We start from the raw sequence: 24,443 nt of genomic DNA on the forward strand, positions 1-24,443 counted from the left end.
TGCCACAGGTCAGCTGACCTCGGCCCCCATTGGAGAGCCTGTACTGCAGATCCCAGGCTGGCAGTATATACTGGAGCCTCCATTCTCTGATGAGCCCAAGGGAAGTTGTTTCATTTTGCTTCGTCTTCCAAGCACCATTCATGTCAAAGCATTTCTCTCTGGGCCAGTTTTGAGCTAGGACAGTCTTAGAGCAGCAGTTCTCAACCTGTGGTTCACAACCCCTTTGGCTTTCAAACAGCCCTTTCATGGGTGTCTCCTAAGACCACCAGGAAACAGATAACTACATTATGATTCATAACAGTAGCAAAATCACAGTTATGAAGTAGCCGTGAGAATAATGTTATGGTTGGGGGTCAGCACAATATGAGGGGCTGTATTACAGAGTTTCAGCATTAGGAAGGAAGGTTGAGAACCACTGCCTTAGAGGAAGAAAAACCTCATAGACAGAAACCAAGGGAGCCTAGAGAAAATGTTTCCATGATTTCACAGATGGAAAAGTTTAGTTATTTCAGAGTCATGGGATCTGCCTATGAGCCTTCGTCCTGAACTGCATTTTGTCAGCAACAGTAGAAAGGTGACGTTGTGGTGGTGACGAGAACGCGGCAGAGATTTCAAAGGCTTAGTTGCGTTATTTTGAAATATTGAAACAGGAAACATTAATGCCTTGCCTAGACGTATGCTATTTTCAGTAAGATATGGTATGTTCCTTTCTCTTGCTCATCTGAAACAGGAAAAGAGGGGGATTTGAAAGCCACAGTGCAGTAGCATTGATCTGCAGACTCAGACGGACTCGCTAACGGTGGAAGCCATAGAAAGTTCAAGGGCTCATTTACATCAGGGACTTTCTCCATCCTGGTCCCCAGTTTAGCCTTTCGAATTGCTTTGCACACCGTAGGCCTTCCTTAAGCCCCTGGATCCTGTGGGATGTGACTGCCATGACTTTTTTTATTGCCCCGGTTTGCTGGCGTCTGCTCTGAGCTCGGTGTCCCTGTCTAGCTTGTTATTCTTCTCTCTTGGCTTAAGATGTTGTGCCTTGCAAAAGGGTTCTGTGAGCAAACACTTGACTAAAAAGAATCACCCCGCTTTCAAAAGGGTCTGAATATGGTTTTCCGAGAGGCCTATTACAAGGCCTCATCTACCTCATTATATCTACATGGGCGTTATTGTGCACCTTGTAATGGAGGCTGGATCCCACTTTTCATTGCCTGATTAGTATTTCTAAATTGGCTCACTTGCCAAAAGGAATATTTTTTCCTCACTGTTTTCCCCCTTTCACTGGTAATAGAAACATAATAAAATGCAGTTGAAATAGCACCCCTTCCCTAAAACAAACAAAAACCAATTACGGCTAGTCCTGAGGGAAGTCTTCAGGGGAGACAGCCAAGAAAATGCAAACCGCTTCTGCCCTTATCTGTCCTCGCTGCCTGCCTTCGAGGATCACGTGTTCACAGCCTGGTGTGGACTCTTTCGTGCCCACAGGAATTTCTATCAACACACGAGAATGTGTTGAAGTGTATGGAATTTAATCAGAGAGGGCCCATTCCCTGTTCACCCCCTTGTGGTGTGTGCGTTTTAGCTACAGACCAAAATGAGGGCCAGCTCTTGGACACAAACCAAGCAATCATTAATAAAGCCCCTGAGCTGTAATGGCCTCCTATCTGCCTGCCTCTTCTGTACCGGACAGGAAATGTGCCTGGAGGATATAGGACAGCCAGCAGGTGGGAGGTCAGAGGGACTGCGTGGTAAGGCTGTGCCCCAGTCTGGGGCTGCCATTACCATGTAGGCCTTCACATCCTGTCTGTGTCCTTCCCGTGTTCTGTATGGGGTCGCTCTCTGCAGGCACGTTTCCTGGCTTCCTGTCATCCATGCTGCCTTTCTTGCTTTGGTTAACACTAATATGACTACAGTGCTATTTCTCTCACTCCTGTTTAACCTAGGCATTGATACGATGAAATGGTTCCTTTATTTCTCTATTTTCTTTATGTTTCTGAACAGAGGGAGATTGGGTATGAGCAGGTCTTGCTTGCCTCTTAGCAGTGGATAGACCGGTAGTATCAGGAGCAGCGGCCATGCCTCAAGGGGTTCTTGAGACCCTCCAAGTTCCATCTTGTCCTTCCTCCTCTGCTCTCTCCTAAGGGCTTCGTCTGTCAAGACAGGGCTTGGCTGAGTGGATCTGCCTGGCTTCCCCCATCTTCCTCTACCTGCAAAACTATTTCCCAGCAGAGAATTCCCTCTCTAGTAAGGTCTCTGAGTGGTTTCTATTGCCCTGCACAGACGGACTTCTGTGACACTCTTTGTCTGACATCTTCACCTTATGCCTGAAGTGTAGCTCCTCAAGATAAACGTTTCCTTCTTACCAAGTTGTGCCTTGGTTAGGACTTCTATTGCTGTGAAGAGACACTGTGGTCATGGCAGCTCTTAATAAGGAAAATATCTAACTGGGGGTAGCTTATATATACTTCAGAGGTTTAGTCCATTATCTTCATGGGGGGTGCAGGCAGCCATGGTGCTGGGGAAGTAGTTGAGAGAGCCGCAGACAGAAGGGAGAGACAGTGAACCACAAGGCCTAACTTGAGCCTCTGAGACCTCAAAGCTCACTCCCATCCCCTAGTGACACACTTCCTCCAACAAGGCCTCACCTCCTAATAGTGCCACTCCCTACTGGCCTATTGAGACGTTTTCTATTTAAACCACCACAAGATGTGTTTTAGAAAGTTAATTATGACTAAGCACATTCTGAGTGCTGCCCATGGGTGTGATCTCAGCTAGTAAAAGTGACTATTTATTGCTGAAAATTCGTAAGATCAAATCTGATGTCTGGACTGGAAGGGCTGTCTGGCGCGTTGTACCTTTTCCCGTGAACTTCAATCAAACAGAATTCAAAATCTTCCACCATGACAGCCAAGACATTTGTAGAAGAAAAGGGGTGGTGGTGGTGGTGGCAGAGGCCGTGGTGGTGGTAACTGGTCCTATGATGTAGACACTAGAGCAGTGGTTCTCAATCTGTGGGTCGAGACCCCTTAGCGGGGGTCACATGGCAGACATCCCGTCTATCAGATATTTACATTACAATTCATAGCAGTAGCAAAATTACAGTTATGAAGCAGCAATGAAATAATTGTATGGTTGGGGGCCACCATTGCATGAGGAACTAACTGTATTAAAAGGTTGCGTCATTAGGAAGGTTGAGAAGCACTTGCTCCGGAGGGAGCTAACGCTAGACTGAATGTTCAGCCATCCAGACAGTAGCACTGTGAACTCAGACAAGTCCTCGCACACCTAGCCTCAGCTTACTCAGTGGAAACCAAAATAAGAGTGAAACCAAGGGCTAGCACCAACAAGGAGGTGTGGCGGAGATGCTCAAACCTGGGCATGCTCTGGGGCAGGCGTTCCTACTTGAATTTGAGAAAGGATTACCACACTTTGTCTACCTTTCCTAAATATTCACAAGATACTAGAATAAATTTCCTTCTTGCTCTATGGCATAGCCAAGGGGGAAATTTACTTGAAAGGGAAAACAAACTGAAAATAAGTAGACAGACCGAAAAGCAAAGAAGTCACACTAGTCTCTGACCAGGCCTTGGCCAGGGATGGTTTCCCAGCAACCCTGCTGGCCTGTGTCAATTCTGTCTGCGTGGACACTGACTGGCAGGCACTGGCACTTTCTCAGACTTCCTCAGTGAACGTGGTATTCCCTTCAAAATCAAAGTCCTCTCCTCTGAAGAGGCTAAGAGTCATCGCAGGCTTTATTTAAATAAAGGGGCATCCCCTCCTCAAAGCGCCCATTCGTGGTGATGGTCCAAACCCGACATCTCTGAGGTGGAGAAGGCTGGAGACAGTTGGAGAATGTCGCTTTCCAACAGGTGAAACAGACTTCTGGCCCTGGAGCTGGTACTAGGGTTGTCTAGCTGAAAGAACCTTGTGAGCATTTTATGCCTTTAGAAGTCACAAATCAAAGAAAACATTTTGGTTAAAGCTTGCTTGATGCTTCCCCCCTGCTTTAGCAATTCTTTCAAGGACCCAAGGAACAACAAAAAAAAAAAGGACAAATAAACTAAGCTAAGTCACTACTTTTCTCACTTGTTACAATGTAATAGGGGCAAATAAAAATGTATACAATCATCAAATAGTTTCATTCAGTAAACAAACAAACAAAAAACCGTTTAGCAGCCATTGTCAGTTTGGGCCTTCTCTTGGCCTCTAGATTAGCCAGCCTCTCAGAGACAAAACTGGGGGCCAGGGGGAAGGGGTTCTCAGCTTTTCATAGGAAAGAAAAGGTGGACTGATAAACAAACCGCACATCTGTCTGCTCCACACCCCTTCTTCCAGAACAGGAAGGATGGATGGGTGTCTACCATTGCTTTCTAGAGTAAGCAGAAGCGTTTACAATCAGACCAGTAACTGGGAAGCCACATCGATGTGTGGAGCTGCCTGTGTATAGAGGAGACAGGGTCGCTGGAGCTGAAGTTCAAACTTGAGAAGTACACAACAGCTTTTAGCTGTGTGTTTCAGGGACCGGGACCCTTGCTAGTCAGGCTCTGGGCTAAGCCAGAGAGCATTCATGGTCCCACAGCCCCTCACCCATCTCAAGTCTACTGTGAGGCACACAGGCGTTGTCGGGCCATGCCATTTTGAATTGGACCATTTGACATCCTGTGGTCTGTGCTTGTTCTAAGTGGTGTGCTCCCTGGGCACTGTGAGTTTCCGGGGGTGGGGTCATGCTAGTCTCATGAAGGAAATGTTACAATGGGCGAGTCCAAGCAGACTGTGACCATTCTAAACCAATCTGCATCTTGTTTTTGAAGTTTAATGTTCACACCCCCCAACTCTGTCATATTAAAAGCGCCAACCTGCCTGAAATGTGCTATTGATAAAGGCAAATATAATGTTTATTCCTGTACATTCGCGTTGAGGTTTAAAGGTTTAAAGCTAATATTGGCTGTCATCCCCCTCGGTGGTAATGCACTTTAAATGAGGAGACATGAAGTCGTCAATGCAGTCTCAGTGTAAATATCTCCGATTTGCAAAACGCAGGGAGGGAGGTGCTGATAAAAAGTGTCACAATCTCTATGTCAGTGGTGGGAGACCATTATGACAAATCGCCACCCACTGAGTGGACCCAGACAATCAAATCTACGAGCCCACAGTGCTGGAGTCTAGACCTCCAGCGTGAGCCTCTGGGTTAAAACGGAGGTGTCTGCAAGACGGGATGCTTTGCAGGCTCTAGGCCTCTCTCTCTCTCTCTCTCTCTCTCTCTCTCTCTCTCTCTCTCTCTCTCTCTCTCTCTCCCTCCCTCTCCTCTCTCCTCTCTCTCTCTCTCCTCTCTCTCTCTCTCTCTCTCTCTCTCTCTCTCTCTCTCTCTCCCCCCCCTTGTCTGTTTTCATGTGAGGCCTCTCATATTTCTGGATTCTCTCGCTGACCCCTCCTCTTTCTCTCTTTCTGCTGTCGAGTGCTGGCATTTCTGTCTGACATCCTCACTTTTTATTTTTTAACGGACCCTCCCACCCAGAAACAGCGGGCTAAATGTCCCCATTTGATCCTTAGCCACACCCACATTATTCTTTTGCCATGTAACCCAGTACACACAGGTTCTGATGATAAAGATGGGTGCATCTCTGGGAAGCCAGTATTGTACATAGGTAAGGAGCCCCAGCCTGCTCAAGCACCAAACAAGGAAAATGTCACCGCGCCTTTCAGAAGCGTCTCAAACAGCCTCCACCACCCTTGAGCAGACACATTTGGAAAGGCCATTGCCAGAAATGTGATACAGCAAGGATGAAGGGGTTCCATGCTGTAGAAGCTGGGCTCCTCCCTAGCGTCAGACATAGAGCACCCATCTAAAGACTTCGTTTCTGACGAAGAGTGCTGTCTCGATCCTGGAGCTGGCCTGACTCGGCACAGAACCTTGAAGGCTGCACGGTTTTCTCAGAAAAGGCGGAACGTACCAACTGCCTCTGTAGAGTTTTAGACTCAATCACAATCAATACTTTATCCTCGGCCAGGACGGGTCACTCAACCTCTCACTGTTTACCTCATTTTGCTTCCTTCCCTCTCTGATGTTTGTCAGACTCTAACCGGCTGCCCTTTCTCTCCTCACTGAGCCTACAAACATCAACTCATCCCTGTTTGTTTGTTATTTTTTTCCATTTTTTTAACAATTTATATTTAAGTGCTGGCAAACCGAATTGTCCGATTTGCCCTTTGAATGTCGGTGCATTCAAGTTCCTCCAGGCGGTTCCTCTCTCTTTTAAATTCTGTTTTGAGTTTCATAGAAAAAAAAAAAAACCCTAGGTATTTCTTATTATCCCCAACCCATAATTTTCTTTACTGAACTTTTTGTTTAATTTTCTTTTGCTTTAACATTTTATTTTTCAGACACCTCTCATTGAACCTCACGTTCCTCTCCGCCCTGCTCACACCATTACCAAGGTAATGGGATGTAGGTGGGTTGATGAGCCGTCCGAGCTCGATCCTTAAGGACCGCTGGAGGTGGTTCGTGTGTCAGGGCGCCGTGTCAGGGCGACTCACGTGCACTTCCTAGAGTCGATAAATATGCAATGTGTCCCGGTTCCCCACATAAGACAGTAACGTGTCACACGAGTGACCAATGTAAACATGTATGAGTGAGTTATGTTTTCCCATCCAGACTCTGACTAGACAATGGTTTAAGAACCCACTGCGTTTCTTTGCCTTCTGTAATCTCTCCTTCTCCCCTCTCTTCTTCCCACCTGATTAACACACAGGTCCCTTCAGAGAAGATCCTCAGAGCTGGAAAAATTTTGCGAATTGCCATTCTCTCTCGAGCACCCCACATGATAAGAGACAGAAAATACCACCTAAAGACATACAGGTAATGTCTGCTCTCTCCAGTGGCTTGACCCCTCTAACCCAGGCTTTATGAAGACAGGGTGGATAACCCCTTTTATAAGGTCCCTAGGATCCAGCCTAAGCTTGATTTAGCTTCAGAGTTATAGGCAAGTCACTCCTTAGCTAATTAGGGCAGGCAGGGACAAAGAGGAGACCTGTTGTGTGTCTGTTCCCCAGTGTCTTCAGTGGACCTACAGAGTTCAGCTACCATTCACACAGGCCTTGCCTACGCTCCTCTGATTCCCGTATGTGATCCATCACCCCCCCTGCTGGAGAGGTAGGCCTAGGTCTGTGTTCATTTCTCAGACGATAAAACTGACCCAGGGTGAGGAGATTAAATGTTTCCCTTCACTGAGTCTTACATCTAGTTAGTATGCAAGCAAGATTTAAACCAAGTGAATGATTGCCAAATTCAGGAATTATCTCTTAAGCCATAGTGTTGCAGGTTCTGATGACGCACAAGCGAGCGAAATACACGAGTCTTTTATGGAATTTGTTTTCTAGTAAAGTTGTATTTTAGTTAGATACTTGGCCCAGGAGAGATGTGTACTTGCTGAAGCCAGAGGAGGATGTTGAGTGTCCTGTTCTATCACTGTCCAACTCTGCCACACAGTCTCTCACTGAACCCGGAGCTCTGCTGGCGTCCAGCAAGCCCCAGGGATGCCCCGTCTCTGCCTATCACAGTACTAGAGTGACGGGCGTGTGCCTAGTCACTCCTAGCTCTTCAGACTCAAGTCCTCAAGTTTGTGCGGCAGATGCCCTTAGCACTGAGCCAGCTCCCCAGCCCTGTGCGGTCAGCTGACTATTTTCAGAAATTACATCTGTAAGTCTTGTTCTGCAGCCCAGTAAGTTAATCTCTCCGGACTCTGTGACTCGTCTCCACTATTACGGTTCTAAGGAGAGTCAAGATTTAAAATAAAGCCGGAGAAAACTCAAACGCATGTGCCACAGTCCCCCCGAGTCCAGCCCCTTCGGTCCTTTGGCTCTTTAGCTTTTTCAGTTGGCCTCAAAATCTCGCATGGCTGAAAAGGTCCTTTTTCTTTGGATACTTTAATTATTCGTCTCCCTTAAGATGTGAGTAAGGTCCCCCAGCTACTGACTGGTGTTAGGGAAATTCCATGAAATATGTCATGTTTGGTGACGAATACTGGAAACTGGAAGTCAGAAACTGATCTCGTCCTTGCGCCATCCTGCTGAGATTTAAACCCTGACATGGAGGTGTTATATCTGTCCCACACCCTATGACGCAAATTAATGACCTGCTGGTGATGACCGGAGGACTTCACTGGAAGCCACAGACATGGTTTCCTGTCCCGTAGCAGTTGGAGTTCTTGTCCCAGATCTGTACTGGCAAGCTCCACCTTCTCTCTCCCTCCTGCTTTGTCCCACTATGTGATTGCTTCGGTGTCAGAGAGTTGAGGCCCCTCCAGACTCAGTGTCAATCCCAATGACCACCAAGCTTCAGGAGGGCGCTCAGTTCTGAAGCGCGAGTGTCATTTAGTGGAAAGGATACCCAGGGCTCTGCTGTGTACCCTGTTGAGTATTCTGGGTCCTAAGTCCTGTGTCTTTCCTAGAAACTCAATGCTCTGAGTCCTTTCTGATGCTTGCACTTTCTTTTTTTCTTTTTTGTAACTTTAAGAGCAATCATTGGATTAAAAGCCAAATAAAATTATTTCTATACTTTTGTAAGAACTTTTCTGCTAATAAGTGACCAAATTATAAAAGAAATACTTGATTATTTATAAGCTTAGTTCGGAGGTATATGGTTAGTTCAGAGTGAAGACGTAGGCGTCTCTTCACCCTTTGATAGGTAGTAGATGGGTGTGGACTGGCCTCAACAGCCCTCCCTGACTCAGGGTCAGCACACCCTGGGAGCTCTCATAGACTTCAGAGATTCTAGAATATTGGAACAGGAGAAGGCCTTCACGTCCATCCCTTGTCCTTCCTTCCTCTTACAGAGAAGAGAGCAGACCCAGGGAACTGGCCAAAGTCACATAGCTAATGAATAGCAAACCCGCTGTCCTACGTCATAGCTTCTCTGCTTCAAGATGTTTCTCCAAGCTGGCCCAGGGCAGGGAACCTACGTCAGTTTATGGTAGAATTCTTTCGGTTTGCCTAGTCTCTGCTCACTCCCAGAGGTGTTCCCATTCTTAGCATTCAAAGGGAGCCAACCAATATGGCAGGTCTAGCTGAATGCCATCAGCTGCTCTGAGGCCCCTGCCCTATTCTACTGTTCCCTGGGATCTGTCCCTAGGACTTTAAGAGTCCACTTTCTCCCTTGCACACACACACACACGCATACACACGCACACCCACGAGCGCACACACAGAACACCTGTTCTATTTTCTCACCCCACTGAGAGTTTCCTAATATTAGGTGTACAATTGTGTATTTCCTAACTAATATATGTAGTTAGTCTACCTAGACCAACTCACTGTGGGGTCCAGCTTTGGGACGGACACATGAATATACAGGGGACATTTGGTGTTGTCAGATGACAGATTCTGTAGATGCATGCGTTAATGCTCATTACACGGAACTTTTTTCAGAGAGATGCATTGCTAATGGCTTATTTTTCCTAACACCCCTCACACTGAGGTGTTCTGGGACCTGCTCACAGTTATAGACTTAGAAGGAAGGATGCTACTTGCCCTCTACCAGCCCTTGGAGCAGCCTGGTACTTTGTGTTATAGTGTTATTTTATTCACATGACCCTGCTTAGAGGTAAGGGCCTAAGGCTATAAATCCTATAGTGCTTTCCTTGCCCTGGGTTCCTCTTATGCTGCCATAGTCTGTGGAAGGTTCTTGTCTTGAAGATATATTCTCTCTCTCTCTCTCTCTCTCTCTCTCTCTCTCGCTCTCGCTCTCGCTCTCGCTCTCGCTCTCTCGCTCTCTCTCTGCAAATGTATGGCTTTCCTACCCTCTGTGTCTCATCCCCTTTAGACAATGCTGTGTCGGGACTGAGCTGGTAGACTGGATGATACAGCAGACGTCCTGTGTTCACTCCCGGACTCAAGCTGTTGGCATGTGGCAAGTCTTGCTGGAAGATGGCGTCCTCAACCACGGTAAGATGAGCCGCAGGCTCTGGAGAATTCTCAAGAAACACGAAGCGTATTTCCCCAGGTAAAGCTATTGCTGAATTCCCGAATGGGCCAGCAAGAATTACGATCCCCTTAAAGAACCACCAAGCTAGCATCTTCATTTACTAATACAAATGCAGCGAGCGGATGCTATTGATTGCTAGGTTCCACGGTGTACCTTCCTAACTTCCGAGAACGAAGGAAAGGAAAATGAAATTGCAGCCAGAGTGCATCAGCTCCAATTATGTTTATTAGTTTGCATTCATGGTTCATTGATAGTGTGATTATGCTCCAAGCATTGCATAGCGGTCCTGATGCAGGGCCAGAGTGAGAGAGCAATGAAATGTGTGGCCGGGCTGATGACATGAGAGTGAGTAATGAATTCAGAAACCGCCTTTTAACTGTGCCACTGTCTGGGAGAGCCAATTTGTATACCGGCAGGATGACCATATTTAAAATCAGAGCTGCGCTCTGCAATTGCTGTCTCTAGTCACTGCAGCAGCTCCTGCCAAACAGAAGAGATATTCCGGGGGCTGGTGCACGCCTGTCACTGAACTGCTAACGCCACTTGTTTAAGACTACTTTTCTAAACATGAAAATATTCAAATCATCCATTTCACTCGCCGACACCTGGGAATGTGGGAATAATAATTTTGCTTGAGTTTCTCAGACTTTAATGTGCAAACCAATCACCTGGGGATCTCATTGAAATGCATATTCCAACTTGGCAGGTCTGGGGTGGATTTCTAAGCATACTGGTTTGCAAACTGTACCATACTTTGCTGCTGCTACCTCAGCTGCATCCCTGTTTGGGGGATCTGGAAGGGTTCACCAGTGTTCTTTGTCTTTTGAATGTATTGACAATCCATGCTATAAAGGGACTAAATGGCATTCAGACATCTAGGAGAGTGGTTCTACCCTAGTTTGCCCTCTTTTTTCTAACGGAGACCTAGATCTTACTATTGATCACTTGGTTAATATGTGTGAGTTCCTGGGTTTGAACCTCCAGCTTTGCCAAAAGAAAGGGATGAGTTTTTTGGAAATTGAAACTGCAAGAAAATGACCACAATTTCCTTCAAGGAGTCTGTGACCTAGAAGCATGGTCCAGTTGGCTCTGTTCATGTCACTAACTAATACTCTTGTCACTATCCTTCCAAGTGGGGTGAGAAGTATGTCTAATGGCATGTAGAAAGAAGAGCCTAAGTTCTGACATCCCAAAGGAATGTCTCCTGTAACACTGTCAAAGAAGCATTCTCCGACAGGAGTTTACCAGTTTGGGACACATGCCCCACACTGTAGAAAAGGCCACCAAGGCGCAGTATGGTCGTTCCATAAAAGCTGGCAGGTGCTCAGCGGGAAGCCCAGGAAAGCAAAATCGCTTGGGTGGGTCCAAGTGGCTATGGCTGCAATGACTGCAGATGGCATGGCTTCACTCCTGGCTGCCCCGCCTGGGTGAGGTGGAGTCTGAAGGACTCAGACTCTCGGCTGCTCGACTGCACGGCTCTTTCAGCTCTTTCGCCGGACTCCTGCCCTGTACTCCTGGCAGGGAACTGTGGGACACAGCTGACCCTTGCCTCCATGTTTCCCGCAGTGGACCAGGAGCGCCATTTCCAAGATAAATATTTATTTTATCGATTTCTGGATGACGAGCATGAGGATGCCCCTTTGCCTACTGAGGAGGAGAAGAAGGAGTGCGATGAAGAGCTCCAGGACACCATGCTGCTGCTGTCACAAATGGGCCCTGACGCCCACATGAGAATGATCCTGCGAAAACCGTAAGTGAGAGCCCGTAGCAGCAGCTCGCCTGGCTGTCCCAGGCTGCTGCAGGTACACGGGGGAGGGACGCAAGGCAGCAAAAGTCCTGGCCGTCCCCCACATCAGAGGAGAGACAGCAAAGGGGAGAGACTGCAGTGCTGCTCATCCCTATTTTATTTTCAGTTTTGACCCCAAACTCCACTTTCCCCTCATGTGAGTTTACACTGTAGATCTTTAGCAGACAGCTCAGGATATCAAACTGGAGCCTCCACATTAAATGACCTTTGGCCAACGACAAACAGAAACTGGTCTGCTTCTAGGTCATACTGAGGTAGCTCCTTTCTTCATAGTGCTAGTGGCAAAAGTTCTCAGAAGCAAAGCTCGCATACCTGTGTTGCGTTCATCCATCCATCCATCTATCCATCCATCCATCCATCCATCCATCCATCCATCCATCCATCCATCCATCCATCCATCCATTCACCCATCCACCCACCCATCTACCCACCCATTCATCCACCCATCCAAACATCCATCTATCATCCATCTTCCCATTCACCCATCTACCCATCCACCCACCCACCCATGCATCCATCCATCCATCCATCCATCCATCCATCCATCCATCCATCCATCCATCAATCCATCCATTCATCTATCCACCCACCTACCCTCCCATCCTGTGAGGCAGCTGGAAACTCCCTTGTCTGCCACAGCTGACCACAACCTGACATTGAGAACCTTGAGAGATTTAGTTAGGCCAAAGAAGAAAACAACTGTCAAATCCTGTTAGATCCTAGGCATTTCACCGATTGCTCCAGGATATGCAAGCATGGCTGCTCTCCTGCTCTCCTGCTCTCCCGCTCAGGGAGAACTCTGAAGTGGGGATGGCTTTGGAATAGATCTGGAAGCCCCACATCCAGGCTTATATTTTCATGCTGGAAACAAACCCTCCCTCCACCGTACAACCAGTGCCAGGCAGCTACGGATGTCAGCTCTGAGCCCAGGGCTCAGCCGACCTTTTATTATTGGGTCTCTGTAAGAACATTCAATTTTATGTCTGCTATGTCCACTGGACACTTTCCAAGAGAGAGCCATCTCTCAGACAGACTTCCCCAGCTTCTGCCCCTCGGACCAATTCACAATAGCCTCTGAGTATAGCTTTATCTCCTTCCCCCAGGACTCTTTGCCTTTCACTGGCCCATACTCCAGGCTGCACAGGCTTTTTAACACATGTCATTTTGTCACACCATGTTCCCTTTGTCCAAACTCTCTCTTGGGGCTTAATCTCCCACACAGAGTATTTCAAAGGCCTTGTCCCTCATCCCAGCTGGTACTATCATCCTTAACTCTAGAACCATGGCTGTCAGCTCTTTCAGCCTCAATACCCTCTCTTCAAACAGAAATTTAATAGAAGAATCCAAAATATCAAATAGAGAAGTCAGAGCTTCATTGACCTAAGCAGGAGTAGGGTCCAAGGAACCTACCCAGCCAATTTATGCTCTGTCTGCCCTGAAGGATCATGGGGAGGGTGGCTGAGGGCACAAGAATTCCCTGGGGCTTTGCAACTCAAATGAACGACGCCATCAGGAGCTACACTCTCTCTCTAGTCAGACTGCCTCCTTTTTTCTTGACTCATTCATCCACTGCTTGTCCTCCCTCATCGTTTCCTGGGTCAATCCCCTTTTTGCTAGTTCCTTGTTGTCATGGTCATCCCAACCACTGTCAATCTGCAGGTATGAGTCTGACTGAGATGACTCCAAGGCATTTGGGAATGTATGGAGGTGTTCAGGTTGTCAGAATTCATGAGTGGACACCAGGCTGTTGGCATTCACTGAGCAGAGTTGAAGACCAAGGGATACTAAAGCATTTGATGTCAGGGGAGCCTGCCACATGTGCCCTGCCAACAGCCCTCTCCTGCTGACAGGCAGCTAAAAGCTTGGGGTCTGCGAAAGGCAATCACGCAATACCACGTCTCTTCATTAACTCCCCCTTATTTACCAGCACTTGCTGGCCACCTAGCTCGTTCTGGATACTGTGGAATTAAGAAGGAACAAGGGGCTTGTACCTTCTTTCTGGAGCTCCTGGTGAGCAGAAGATAGTTCTGAAGACCAAGAGCAATGATTCAGTTGGGATTGTACTGCATCCTATGATAAACAAGGTAGTGTGTGATAGCATCCTATCCTGTGGAGAGGGGAGTTGCTCTACTGTGGAATAGTCAGACTATGTCTCCAACAAGGAAGGCATCAGGAAACATATGCAAGTGAGTGAGTGAGTTCACGGCCCCTGCTAATCCTTCCTCAGCTCTTCCTTGCTACAAAGAGGCAGAAATGCCTTTGGACTCACTAATATTGTCGACCACTTACCAAGTAGATTAAAACGTAAAAAGGGTAAGCTGCAGTTCAGTTGTAACCCAAGAAGAAAAGCGCTGCCAAATTAGGTTCAAATGGGGCAGACATTTATTGAGTACCTGCTGTTTGCTCCAGACTTCATGGCTAGGCAGACATTTATTGAGTACCTGCTTTATGCTCTAGACCTCATGGCTAGGTTTCATGAGTCATCCGTAGAAATAGGATCCTCTGGATTGAGGCTTAAGAACTTGTCTAGCATGTATGAGTGAAGCTATGGGTTCGATTCCCAGCAAACCCAAAGAGAGGTGGTGCTGCTTCCATTTTCACCCATGCTGTGATGAATTAGGTGAACCCTAGAAACCCAAATCTCCAAAGGAAGTTCATTTCCCAATTGACCTCTGGATTCAGACAGTTTAGCAACAGAAGCAGAAAGATTTGGAGCTTCAGGCTATCCCGGTACCGTAGCAAGTTCAGGCTGGTTCGGATTACATATGGAAATCCTGTCTCCAAATAAACAAACAAAACACAAGATAAAGATCCACTGATATTCCTCAATGTATCATCTGGGGATTTTCTTCCTATTTCCCCATTGTTTTTTAAATGGCAAACATTGAAATTGAGTTGCCCTGATCATTTTGGCTTATAGTTTTTTCTCCTAATTGAATGGCAACTCCTAAGGAAGAGTGAAAACTAAAGAATCTAGTTTTGTGAGACAGACACTCGAGTTACACACACACACACACACACACACACACACACTCCCCCACCTCTATTTTTTTTTGTTGGTTATTTTTCAATTTTCTAGTGGTCTTCAGAGGTACCACTTGGCTATGTTAGAAGAAAGGAAAGAGGCAGGCTTGGCTAAGAAGCTCCTGCAGCATTTCTGTTCTTGGAGGGAAGGGGTGAGCACTTCACTCTTGGAGACTGGGGCCCAGTCCACAGGTCCTGGGGCGGTTGGCACTGCCTAAACTGCCGAGTCACTGAGAAGTGTGGAACCAAGGTGTATGCCGGCTCCATGTCAGCCGGGCCGAGACCCCTAGTTTTTGAACTCAGCACAGCTGCATTTATAATAGTCACCACTGCCAGAGAGGTTGCAGAACTCTGATAATTACTGGGAAAGAAATAACACAATATTCTTTGATGAGAAGATTACTTTGAGAATTTGATTGTATAATGAAGATGTTGCTTTGAAGGGTACTTCCTATTGTTCGGAGTCTGAGACTCGCTAGCTAAAAAAAAAAAGTGTCACTTGTTTTGACAGGCTACTTAGAGAAATTCTCTGTTTATTACATTAACTGCAGCATTTTAACTGTCAAACTATGAAAGAATGTTCTGCAGTTTAAAAAACAGAATACAGCTTCGGGGCCAATTTTTTGGCACACTCTTGTTGCTATTGGTATTGAAAGGGGGAAAAAAAACATACATTCTGAATGTGAAATTAGCTTTTTGTGTGGTGGCAGATGGAGTGACTCACAATGCCCATCGAGGTTGCACAGGTGTGGACCTGGGTGGCATTCGGGGGCAGACGCTATGGAATGGTGACAGGTTGATGGTGCTGTTGTTGTAGCATTGAGACAGGGCCATCAAACACAAGTGAACTCTCAGAACTTATTGTTTTGACTTTGCTTTGTTTATAAATCTGAAGGCAGGGAGTTGTTCTACACACAGAGAGAGAGCAGATTCTTGCATGCAGAAGTGGGCATTTGGGTGTGCGTTTAAGCAGGCGCTTAGGAAGCCTGGGGCCCAAAGATACAGAGGTGACCAGGTAAACACAATATTGTAAAAAGTAAAGCCAGCCGGATACAAAAAAAGCTTCGTGGAGACAGGTTTCTCCTGCATACAAGAGTTCTAGATCCTTCCATGGGGAGTTGGGACATTGTGCCCCACACTTTAGAGTGGTCTCTCAGGGGCTTGCCCAGAGTGGGAGAGAAATGAAGCTTGTAATTCTCAAATCTTAATCTTAGGTTTACAATTCGGAAATTTCCTAAACCCCAGAAGCTTAAGTAGCTGGAAAAGGAAGGCATCCATTGAGCCCAGAGAGAGTGAGAAAAGCACAGGAAAATTAAGATCGTCATATTAAAAATCTGTTTAGCAAGTTCTGGAGTCTTCTGAATGGCCCTGAAACTCATGAACTTTACCTCATTGGTTTTATGTGGTCAGTGAAAGGTTTTAGACATCAGCACGAGGCTGGAAAGGAAATGAGTGCTGAAAGGAAACGCTGGGAAGGGTCGTGGGTGGTGGTGGTGGTGGTGGTGGTGGTGGTGGTGGTGGTGGTGGTGGTGGTGGTGGTGGTGGTGGTGGTAATGGTGGTGGTGATGGTGGTGGTGATGGTGTGTGTGTGTGTGTGTGTGGGTGTGTGTGTTGGGGTGCAGGGGTGTCGACCACTGTCTACTGATGGCTCTGATGCCCAGCAGACCTGCTGCCTGACTGTGTGCTCTATACCTTTGTTGGAGGGCACTCAAGGAGCTGTATAATTTCTCTTAATTAGCAAATCTCATCTTCTAAAATATTTTATTATTCTTGCCCTTCTCACAGTGCACCCTTCAATGTGGACCTTTCTCATAGTTGCACTGTGTGTGTGTGTGTGTGTGTGTGTGTGTGTGTGTGTGTGTGTGTGTGTGTGTGTGTGTGTGTACATGCACGCACACACACACAATTACCTGCAGAGGCCAGAAGAGGATATTGGACTTCTTGTGGGTTGCCTGATGTAGAGATTGGAAATTGAACTGGGGTCTGCTGGAAGACAGGAACCCCCCTAACTACTAAGCCATCTCACCACCCTCACTTGTCCAGACCGTTTTTTGAGCATGTGAGGTTTGAAATCCTGATATTTTTAGGAAGCTCCCTTTACTTTGGAGATCTCAGGTTTACCAGCCAGAAGTCATTGTTTTCACTTCTGGGGAGGAAGTGCTTGCCAAGAGAATGTTCACCATCAGGTGGTCCATCCTGACATGGTGGTCAGAGGAAAGAAGCCTGAGCAGCGCAGGAGCTCAAGCTAGGAAACATGGCTGCTCAGTGGACCTTCCCACAGTGCACCACTCAGTGAGGACCCTCCCACAGTGCACCACTCAGTGAGGACCCTCCCACAGTGCACCACTCAGTGAGGACCCTCCCACAGTGCACCACTCAGTGAGGACCCTCCCACAGTGCACCACTCAGTGTGCACCCTCCCACAGTGCACCTTTAGTGTGAACCTTCCCACAATGCATCACTCAATACTCAGCAAACTGCCTCTGTTCTCACTGCAAAGGTTGCTATGTCCTCATTGAAAGCTTAGAGAATGTACCTGTATAAGTGATTCCACTAAGCGAATCATTCCTTGACTTTAGAATTACATTTCCCCGATAAAAACAATGTGCCATATTCTGCTCATGTCTGCACACCCAAGAAAGCACACAGAATTGATGCACAGGCCCAGGGGAGTGGTGCTACTACCTACACACTTACGCTTTAGGGTTCCTGTAAGATTAGCTCAAGGTTTTAACACTTCAGGTCAATCTATCTTAATATTTTAATTTTAATGTATTTTAAGGACTTCAAATCAATCTATTTCTTGTAGAAAATTTGAAAACTACTAGAAGGAATGGAATCAAACGAATCAAACGAATGGATATCACACGTGCCCTATCTCCAGATATATAATTACTATTAACATTTTGGTAGCTCTGGTGATTTTCAGGGTTTTTCCTACAATTGATGATATGGGGCTCTCTAAGGCTGGGGTTTTAAGGAGGTGTGGAATGTGCTATCCGAATGAGTGTTTCTGCATGCATTCACTTTGGAATAGATGAATGTGTGGGTCGATTCTCTGCCTTTTTTTTTTTTTTACCATTTTTATTGGATATTTTATATATTTACATTTCAAATGTTATCCCCATTCCCAGTTTCCCCCATCTCCCATTCCCCCTCCCCATACTTCTATGAGGATGCTTCCCCTCCCACCCACACACTCCCACTTCAACCTACAATGGGGAAACAAGCCTTCACAGGACCAAGGGCTTCTCCTCCTATTGATGCCAGACAATGCCATCCATGGATGAAGCCATGGGTTCCCCCCTCCCTATGGTTGGTGGTTTAGTCCTAGGGAGCTCTGGGGGTTCTGGTTGATTGATATTATTGTTCTTCTTATGGGGTTGCAAACCCCTTTAACTGATTCAGTCCTTTCCCTAACTCCTCCATTGGGGACCCCATGCTCAGTCTGATGGTTAACTGCAAGCATCCTCATCTGTATCAGTAAGGCTCTGGCAGATCCTCTCAGGACACATCCATGTCAGGCTTCTGTAGCAAGCCCTTCTTGGCATCAGCAATAGTGACTGGGTTTGGTGCTGTATATGGGATGGATCCCCAGGTGGGGCAGTTTCTGGATGACCTTTCCTTCAGTCTCTGCTCCACTCTTTGTCCCTGTATTTCCTCCCATGAGTATTTTGTTCCCCCTTCTAAAAATGACGAAAGCATCCACATTCTGATCTTCCTTCTTCTTGAGCTTCACATGGTCTGTGAGTTGTATCTTGGGTATTTCAAGCTTTTGGGCTAATAACCATTTATCAGTGAGTGCATACCATGTGTGTTCTTTTGTGACTGGGTTACCTCACTCAGGATGATATTTTCTAGTTTCATCCATTTGCGTAAGAATTTCATGAAGTCATTGTTTTTGATTGCTGAGTAGTACTCCATTGTGTAGATGTACCACATTTTCTGTATCCATTCCTCTGTTGAAGGGCATCTGGGTTCTTTCCAGCTTCTGGCTATTATAAATAAAGCTGCTATGAACATAGTGGAGCATGTGTCCTTGTTATATGTTGGAGCATCTTTTGGGTATATGCCCAGGAGTGGTATAGCCAAGTCCTCAGGTAATACTATGTCCAATTTTCTGAGGAACCGCCAGACTGATTTCCAAAATGGTTGTACCAGTTTGCAATCCCACCAACAATGGAGGAGTGTTCCTCTTTCTCCACATCCTCACCAGCATCTGCTGTCACCTGAGGTTTTGATCTTCACCATTTTGACTGGTATGAGGTGGAATCTCAGGGATGTTTTGATCCTGATGACTAAGGATGTTGAACATTTCTTTAGGTGCTTCTCAGCCATTCAAGTTTCCTCAGTTGAGAATTCTCTGTTTAGTTCTGTACCCCCTTTTTAAATAGGGTTATTTGGTTCTTTGGAGTCTAACTTCTTGAGTTCTTTGTTTATATTAGATATTAACCCTCTATTTTTCCCCAATCTGTTGGTTGCCATTTTGTCCTACTGACAGTGTCCTTTGCCCTACAGAAGCTTTATTTCTTAGGGACAACAAAGGTCATCCCCTCAGTGTTCATTCTTCCAAAACAGAGAAGCTTTTAGCTGGATAGGGGCACAGGCACGGGAGTGGACCAGAATCATCCTGGGAAAGTAGAGATCTGCCTGACACTGAAGGAGTACCCAGGCCCAGAGCAGATTTACATCAAGTGTCAGGTGAGAGGAGGCCAGCTACGCAATCTTTGGGCATTAGAAAAGAATGTAGTCATTTTGGGACACCGTGGAAGAGCATGAAGGGAAGATATGAATGGCCAGATACGCAGTACATTGATCTCTGAAGTTGAATTCTCTGATGATTGTGGAGAATGGGCTAGAGAGGCCAAGACTATGAACAGCTAGATATTTGTATGAGAATAAAATTAATGGGTTTTGGAGAATTTAATGATACCATTTGAAATCCATGCATGCAATCCAAGAGCCCACTAAATAACTTGTCAGTAATATGGAGTATGAGAGCCAGGATTCTATTCTCACAGATTTGCCATTAACACATCCAACATCTCTCGGGTCCAAATCTCAAAGAATTTAATAATGCCTGCTAACCCTCTCCCTGCTTTCCGAGGGCTTGTAAATGGAAACAGAAATGCAATTGTATTTAATGATAGGCAGCATTTATTAAGTGCATGTGTGCTAGGCACTGGGCTAAATAACTCCTTAATTCAATTCTCTCAACCAACCATGAGGTAGTTAACATACTTCCCACCTTAAAGGTTAGGAAACAGAAGCTTAGGCAAAGTCAATTGCCTGTGGTTATCCAGATGATGGCGGGCTCTGAATTTGATCCAGATGGCCTCTAACTCTGGAGCTGTGTTCCACCTGCCATGGTCCTGAAGGGACTTGGAATAACTTTCTAGGTTATGTTGGGGCATTGGTAAAGAAAGATGGGAAATCAGATTTTAAAGTAGTTCTTACAAGATCACCTCATCTCATTAAACTGTTCTTCCATACATCTGAAACAGAGCATAATCCATCCAATGTGCTATCACCATATAGAATAGAGGATAAGGGTGATCTTATCACCATATAGAACAGAGCAAAGTGTTCGTCCACTGTAGAGAGACCGCTCTCCTTTGAGAAAGGCCCCGGAGCTTCCTCAGTCCATGAAGGGTTCTGATCAAAGTGGAAAGTATTCTTTCCTTGTAAGCTTCTAGAGCCTGTAGTTCTCTTACTCATGCACTGAGCTCTCTGTATTGTCTGTAGCAGAATCCCTGTGGTTGTAACATTGTCAAGACTGATTACACAGAAATGAAACGTTTTATGATTAGTGTTTCCAGATTAAATATAGGATGCCCAATTAAACTGAGATTTCAGATAAACAAGACTTTCTTAAAACTATATATGATTCATGCATTTTTTTTCTTCTCCAGGCTGAGTTTCACTATGTAAACCAGGATGGCTTCAAATTTATAGATACCTGCCTGCCTCTGTCTCTGGAGTGCTGGGACTAGCAGGTTGTACAACCATGCCTGGCTCTCATGCCTTATTTAATTTGCTAAAACTAGTCCCTAGCTTGGGGTCATTAATGGGCTTGTCTTCACGGCTGTGTAGAAGAGGTGCTGGAAAACTTGGGTAAGGAGACAGACCACAGCTGGGAGGAGCCACCTTACTCCACCAGAACCACACAGAGAACTTAGTGACTCATATTCAAATAGCACTACGTACTTGACATGGTGACCTCACATCCTTTGACTCTGAAGCATTAGCTAACTCTTTAAACTTTACGCGGCTAATTATAACTTTCTGGGTTCAGAAGAAGAAATTGGGCTAAGTGGATGTCAGATGATTTTCTTCTTGTTATGATATTCTTCCCTTTCTGCAAAGCGGCTTCACATTTCTTTTTTATCTAGTAGAGTTAGTGAGTTAGAATGAGATGGCTAAGTAGGAGGAGGAGGAGGGGGAGGAGGAGGAGGAGCAGGAGAAGGAGGAGAGAAAATAATAGGATAATTCGCCAGGATTCATCCCTGGTAAGAACTGACGGTTTACTGAGAAAAAAAGTAAAGCTAACAATGTGTTCCTATGGCGCCACTGAAGTCTGCATCTTCTCCTGCTCCCAAAACCAGAATGTGAGATTCGCCACATGACTCCGTCCTAATTGGCTTGTCCTCTTCGACTTAATACTTGGGCATTTCAAAGGAAAGTGCTAGTAGTTGTACATATTACAAAGTTTAACTTTAAGGGCTAGAGAGGTGACTCTGTGGTTAAGAGTGCTTACTGATCTTGTACAAGACTGGAGTTTGGTTTACAGCCCTGCATGGTGACTCACAACAGCCTCTAATTCCAGCTCCAGGGGATTTGACACACTCTTCTGGGATCTTTGGGCACTGAGCTCTGGGCACTGGGCATGCACATGGTACACAAGCACACATGCAGGGACTCACCCATCTCACAAGACAAAGACAAATAATTATTTATTTTTTTAAATAGAAGTTTGATGTTAAACTTCTAGAGTGTTCTCGTAAGGCATATATGCTGGAAGAACACTAGACATTTTATGTCCCTGATCATGACCAATCGCCTTGTCCTAAAAGCACTTAGGGCTTAGAGTCCCTGGCCCATGGAACCAGGGCCCCATGCCTTACAGAGATGGCATCCTTCCTCACAAACAGAAAGCTTTCGTGTTTACTGATAGTCTGTACTTATTTCTAATCTCAGAGAAGCACAAAGCCCCGATAGCTTCCCAGATAGAACAGAAGAAAGCCACTTGCATGTAACAAACTTCTCTGCGGCTAAGAAAAGGTGAAAGGGTGACAGCTGGGCCAGCCACTTCACTTAGCCACAGGGAACGTCCATGAATGAAGAAGGATACTGGGAGGTGGAAAGAGCAATCAAGCAGGCATGCACCAAAACAAACTGTTTCTGTAGACCAGGGGACAGATCCCTAACGGACTTCCTTTAAGGGGAGTGTAAGAAGTAAGGTTTATACATGGTTTCCAGGGCATCATAAAGTGATACAATGTTAAGACATGATTTAAGGAGCCCATCAGGTGGGTTGTGGTGAAGTCCAACACCAGAGATAAACAGCCCTCCCCAGAGATAAATGAAACACTTTTTTTAAAATTTAGAAACTTATATGTGACATGTATCTGTATTTATTATGTTGACTTCTCTTAGTGTCTCTCAATACACAAATCAGTATTTACTGAGTGGCAGGTCTACTGGAACCAGTTCATTCACTTTCTCGCCTGCATATTGTACCCAGAGTCGTGTCTACACGCCACTTGGTAGATGGGTGAATTTCACATTTTATCCACATCCCAGTAGCCGAGGAACTCCATCTCTGACCTTGATAAATTCCTTGATAAAACGGTATTTACCAGCAGCGTCCAATATCGCCCGAGCCCTCCTATCCTTTAATGTATAAACTGCTTCTCCCTCCATCCCGTTTATTATCTTGTCTGTAACTAGACGTTGCCGCCAGAATGCAGCCCTTGTAGAAACTAGGCCTTTCCACAGCGGGATCCAACAAATCCACATCAATGTGGCACCACGCAGGTTTGTAAAGAAGCAGGGATGCCTAACATTTCTCCCTGTGACATCTAGAGAAGGACGAGTAAAGACCAGGTACATTCACCAGCTGTCACTCAGCATCCAGAGAGTCAATTCACTTCCCCAGCCTTGTAGGTTCCTCTTCTGATGGTCCGTGGGAGTTATCTCCTCCCCGCTCTCGCCCTGCTTCCCTTTCCTCTTGAAAGCCAAATTGCCTTCAGTCCTTGGGACCCTTTCATTACCGATTGAACAGGCCGGGGGCTGATTTGTAGGATTGCGTCTCCGTTCCCCCACCCCGGTCACCCCTGTAAAGACCAAAGCATGAAAGGTGCCTAATGCCGCTGTTTGCCACAAGAGACCCGCTTTTAAAATGTGACTTTGTTCAGTGATTGTGGTGGGGAAGGCTCAGTTTTAGATGTCCTCAGATGCTCTTTGAGGGCTGGGGGCAGATCAAGGGGAGTACCGCCATCTGAAGCGAGAGTGAGAGATGAGCCTTCCCCAAGACGCTAGATGGCACAGCGGCCCTGAGAAGCCAGATTTGTTGCTGTTTTTCCTACAGCTGATTCGAGGTGCTCTGTAGAGGACAAGGGCTCGAATTTTGATTTGATTAGGTGGCCACAGGTTGACCAGACTGGCTTCAGTTCCACCTGGCCTTCTGCCTGTTTACCTCAACTGTCAATCCTAATGACAGGTTGAGGGCCCAGAGGGACAGGGTCTTGGCTCTGGGCGAATCTCTTATGAGTGTTTTGATCTTTGTGAATTGTGAACAGACTCATTTTTGACTTCAGTGCTAACTTCTCTCACCTCAGCACACCACTTGCTGTAAACAGGACCAAAGAGCTTCTGGAAGCCTAGGTCTATCACCAAATGGCAGCAGGGGCCTACTCGGCCATTTCATTGAACACTTGAGACCACGGAGTTGTTCTGTCATTGCTGTTGTTACTGCAGTGTGTTTCTTTTTCCTCCATTCATTTGAAAGCTAGCCTGTGTTTAGACATTGTTCAGTTTGGTTTCAAAGGGCCCCCATGTGTTTCGCCACAGTGTCCAGTCAGTCCCTATAGAAGACTTTATTTACCTGGGTTGGTTGCTGAAGATGGAGGACCAGGGCTAGGGCTGCCACATGGGTGTCTGTATGTCAGTGACATCCCCAAGAGGCTCTGTCCTGAAAGCACTAAGGTGGATCTTCACTAGGCTTCTTCCCAGCAGGCCAAGCTTTCTGTGGATTCAGAGAGGCTGAAACCACACCTCTCCTTCACATTTATTGAGAATACGAAGAGAATGTCTCCAGCCTGAAACCATTTCATAACCTTCCTGGGACAACCTTTTTCAACTCCGTGTCTCTAAAACCATCAGCTCTGTTCTGCCTTTCCCAGGCTCCATCAGCTACCCTGAGAATCCTTTCTGGATATCATCTCAGAGAACAGATCTCTCCATGATAATCTCTGCTCATTGTGGTAGGTGAAGGCCAGGAGTGGTCCCAGAATCCAGTCGACCTGCATGGGGCCAGGTGATGAACCACTGAGACCCACCTCTCCCCAGGCTGAGTGCTCATGTAGAGCCATTCATCTGGTCTGCCATTAATCTACCATGCTGGTCTTTCTGTGAGTG

The 24,443-nt window shown here is 46.2% G+C and overlaps 1 protein-coding gene across 2 annotated transcripts in view; it reads left to right on the forward strand.

The window, feature by feature from the left end:
• Nucleotides 1-24,443, forward strand: part of Rapgef4 (Rap guanine nucleotide exchange factor 4) — a 287,989-nt gene that overhangs the window by 199,221 nt on the left and 64,325 nt on the right. The window contains exons 7-10 of one of the 2 annotated variants that reach the window (XM_032903483.1): nucleotides 6,376-6,429; nucleotides 6,744-6,850; nucleotides 9,812-9,933; nucleotides 11,540-11,723. In XM_032903483.1, the coding sequence (XP_032759374.1) occupies nucleotides 6,376-6,429; nucleotides 6,744-6,850; nucleotides 9,812-9,933; nucleotides 11,540-11,723 (467 nt within the window). The remainder of the gene's footprint in view (nucleotides 1-6,375; nucleotides 6,430-6,743; nucleotides 6,851-9,811; nucleotides 9,934-11,539; nucleotides 11,724-24,443) is intronic. The other variant, XM_032903485.1, reaches the window with a different exon arrangement.

The sequence above is a fragment of the Rattus rattus genome, chromosome 5, assembly GCF_011064425.1.
Source record: "Rattus rattus isolate New Zealand chromosome 5, Rrattus_CSIRO_v1, whole genome shotgun sequence".
Taxonomy (NCBI): Eukaryota; Metazoa; Chordata; class Mammalia; order Rodentia; family Muridae; genus Rattus; species Rattus rattus.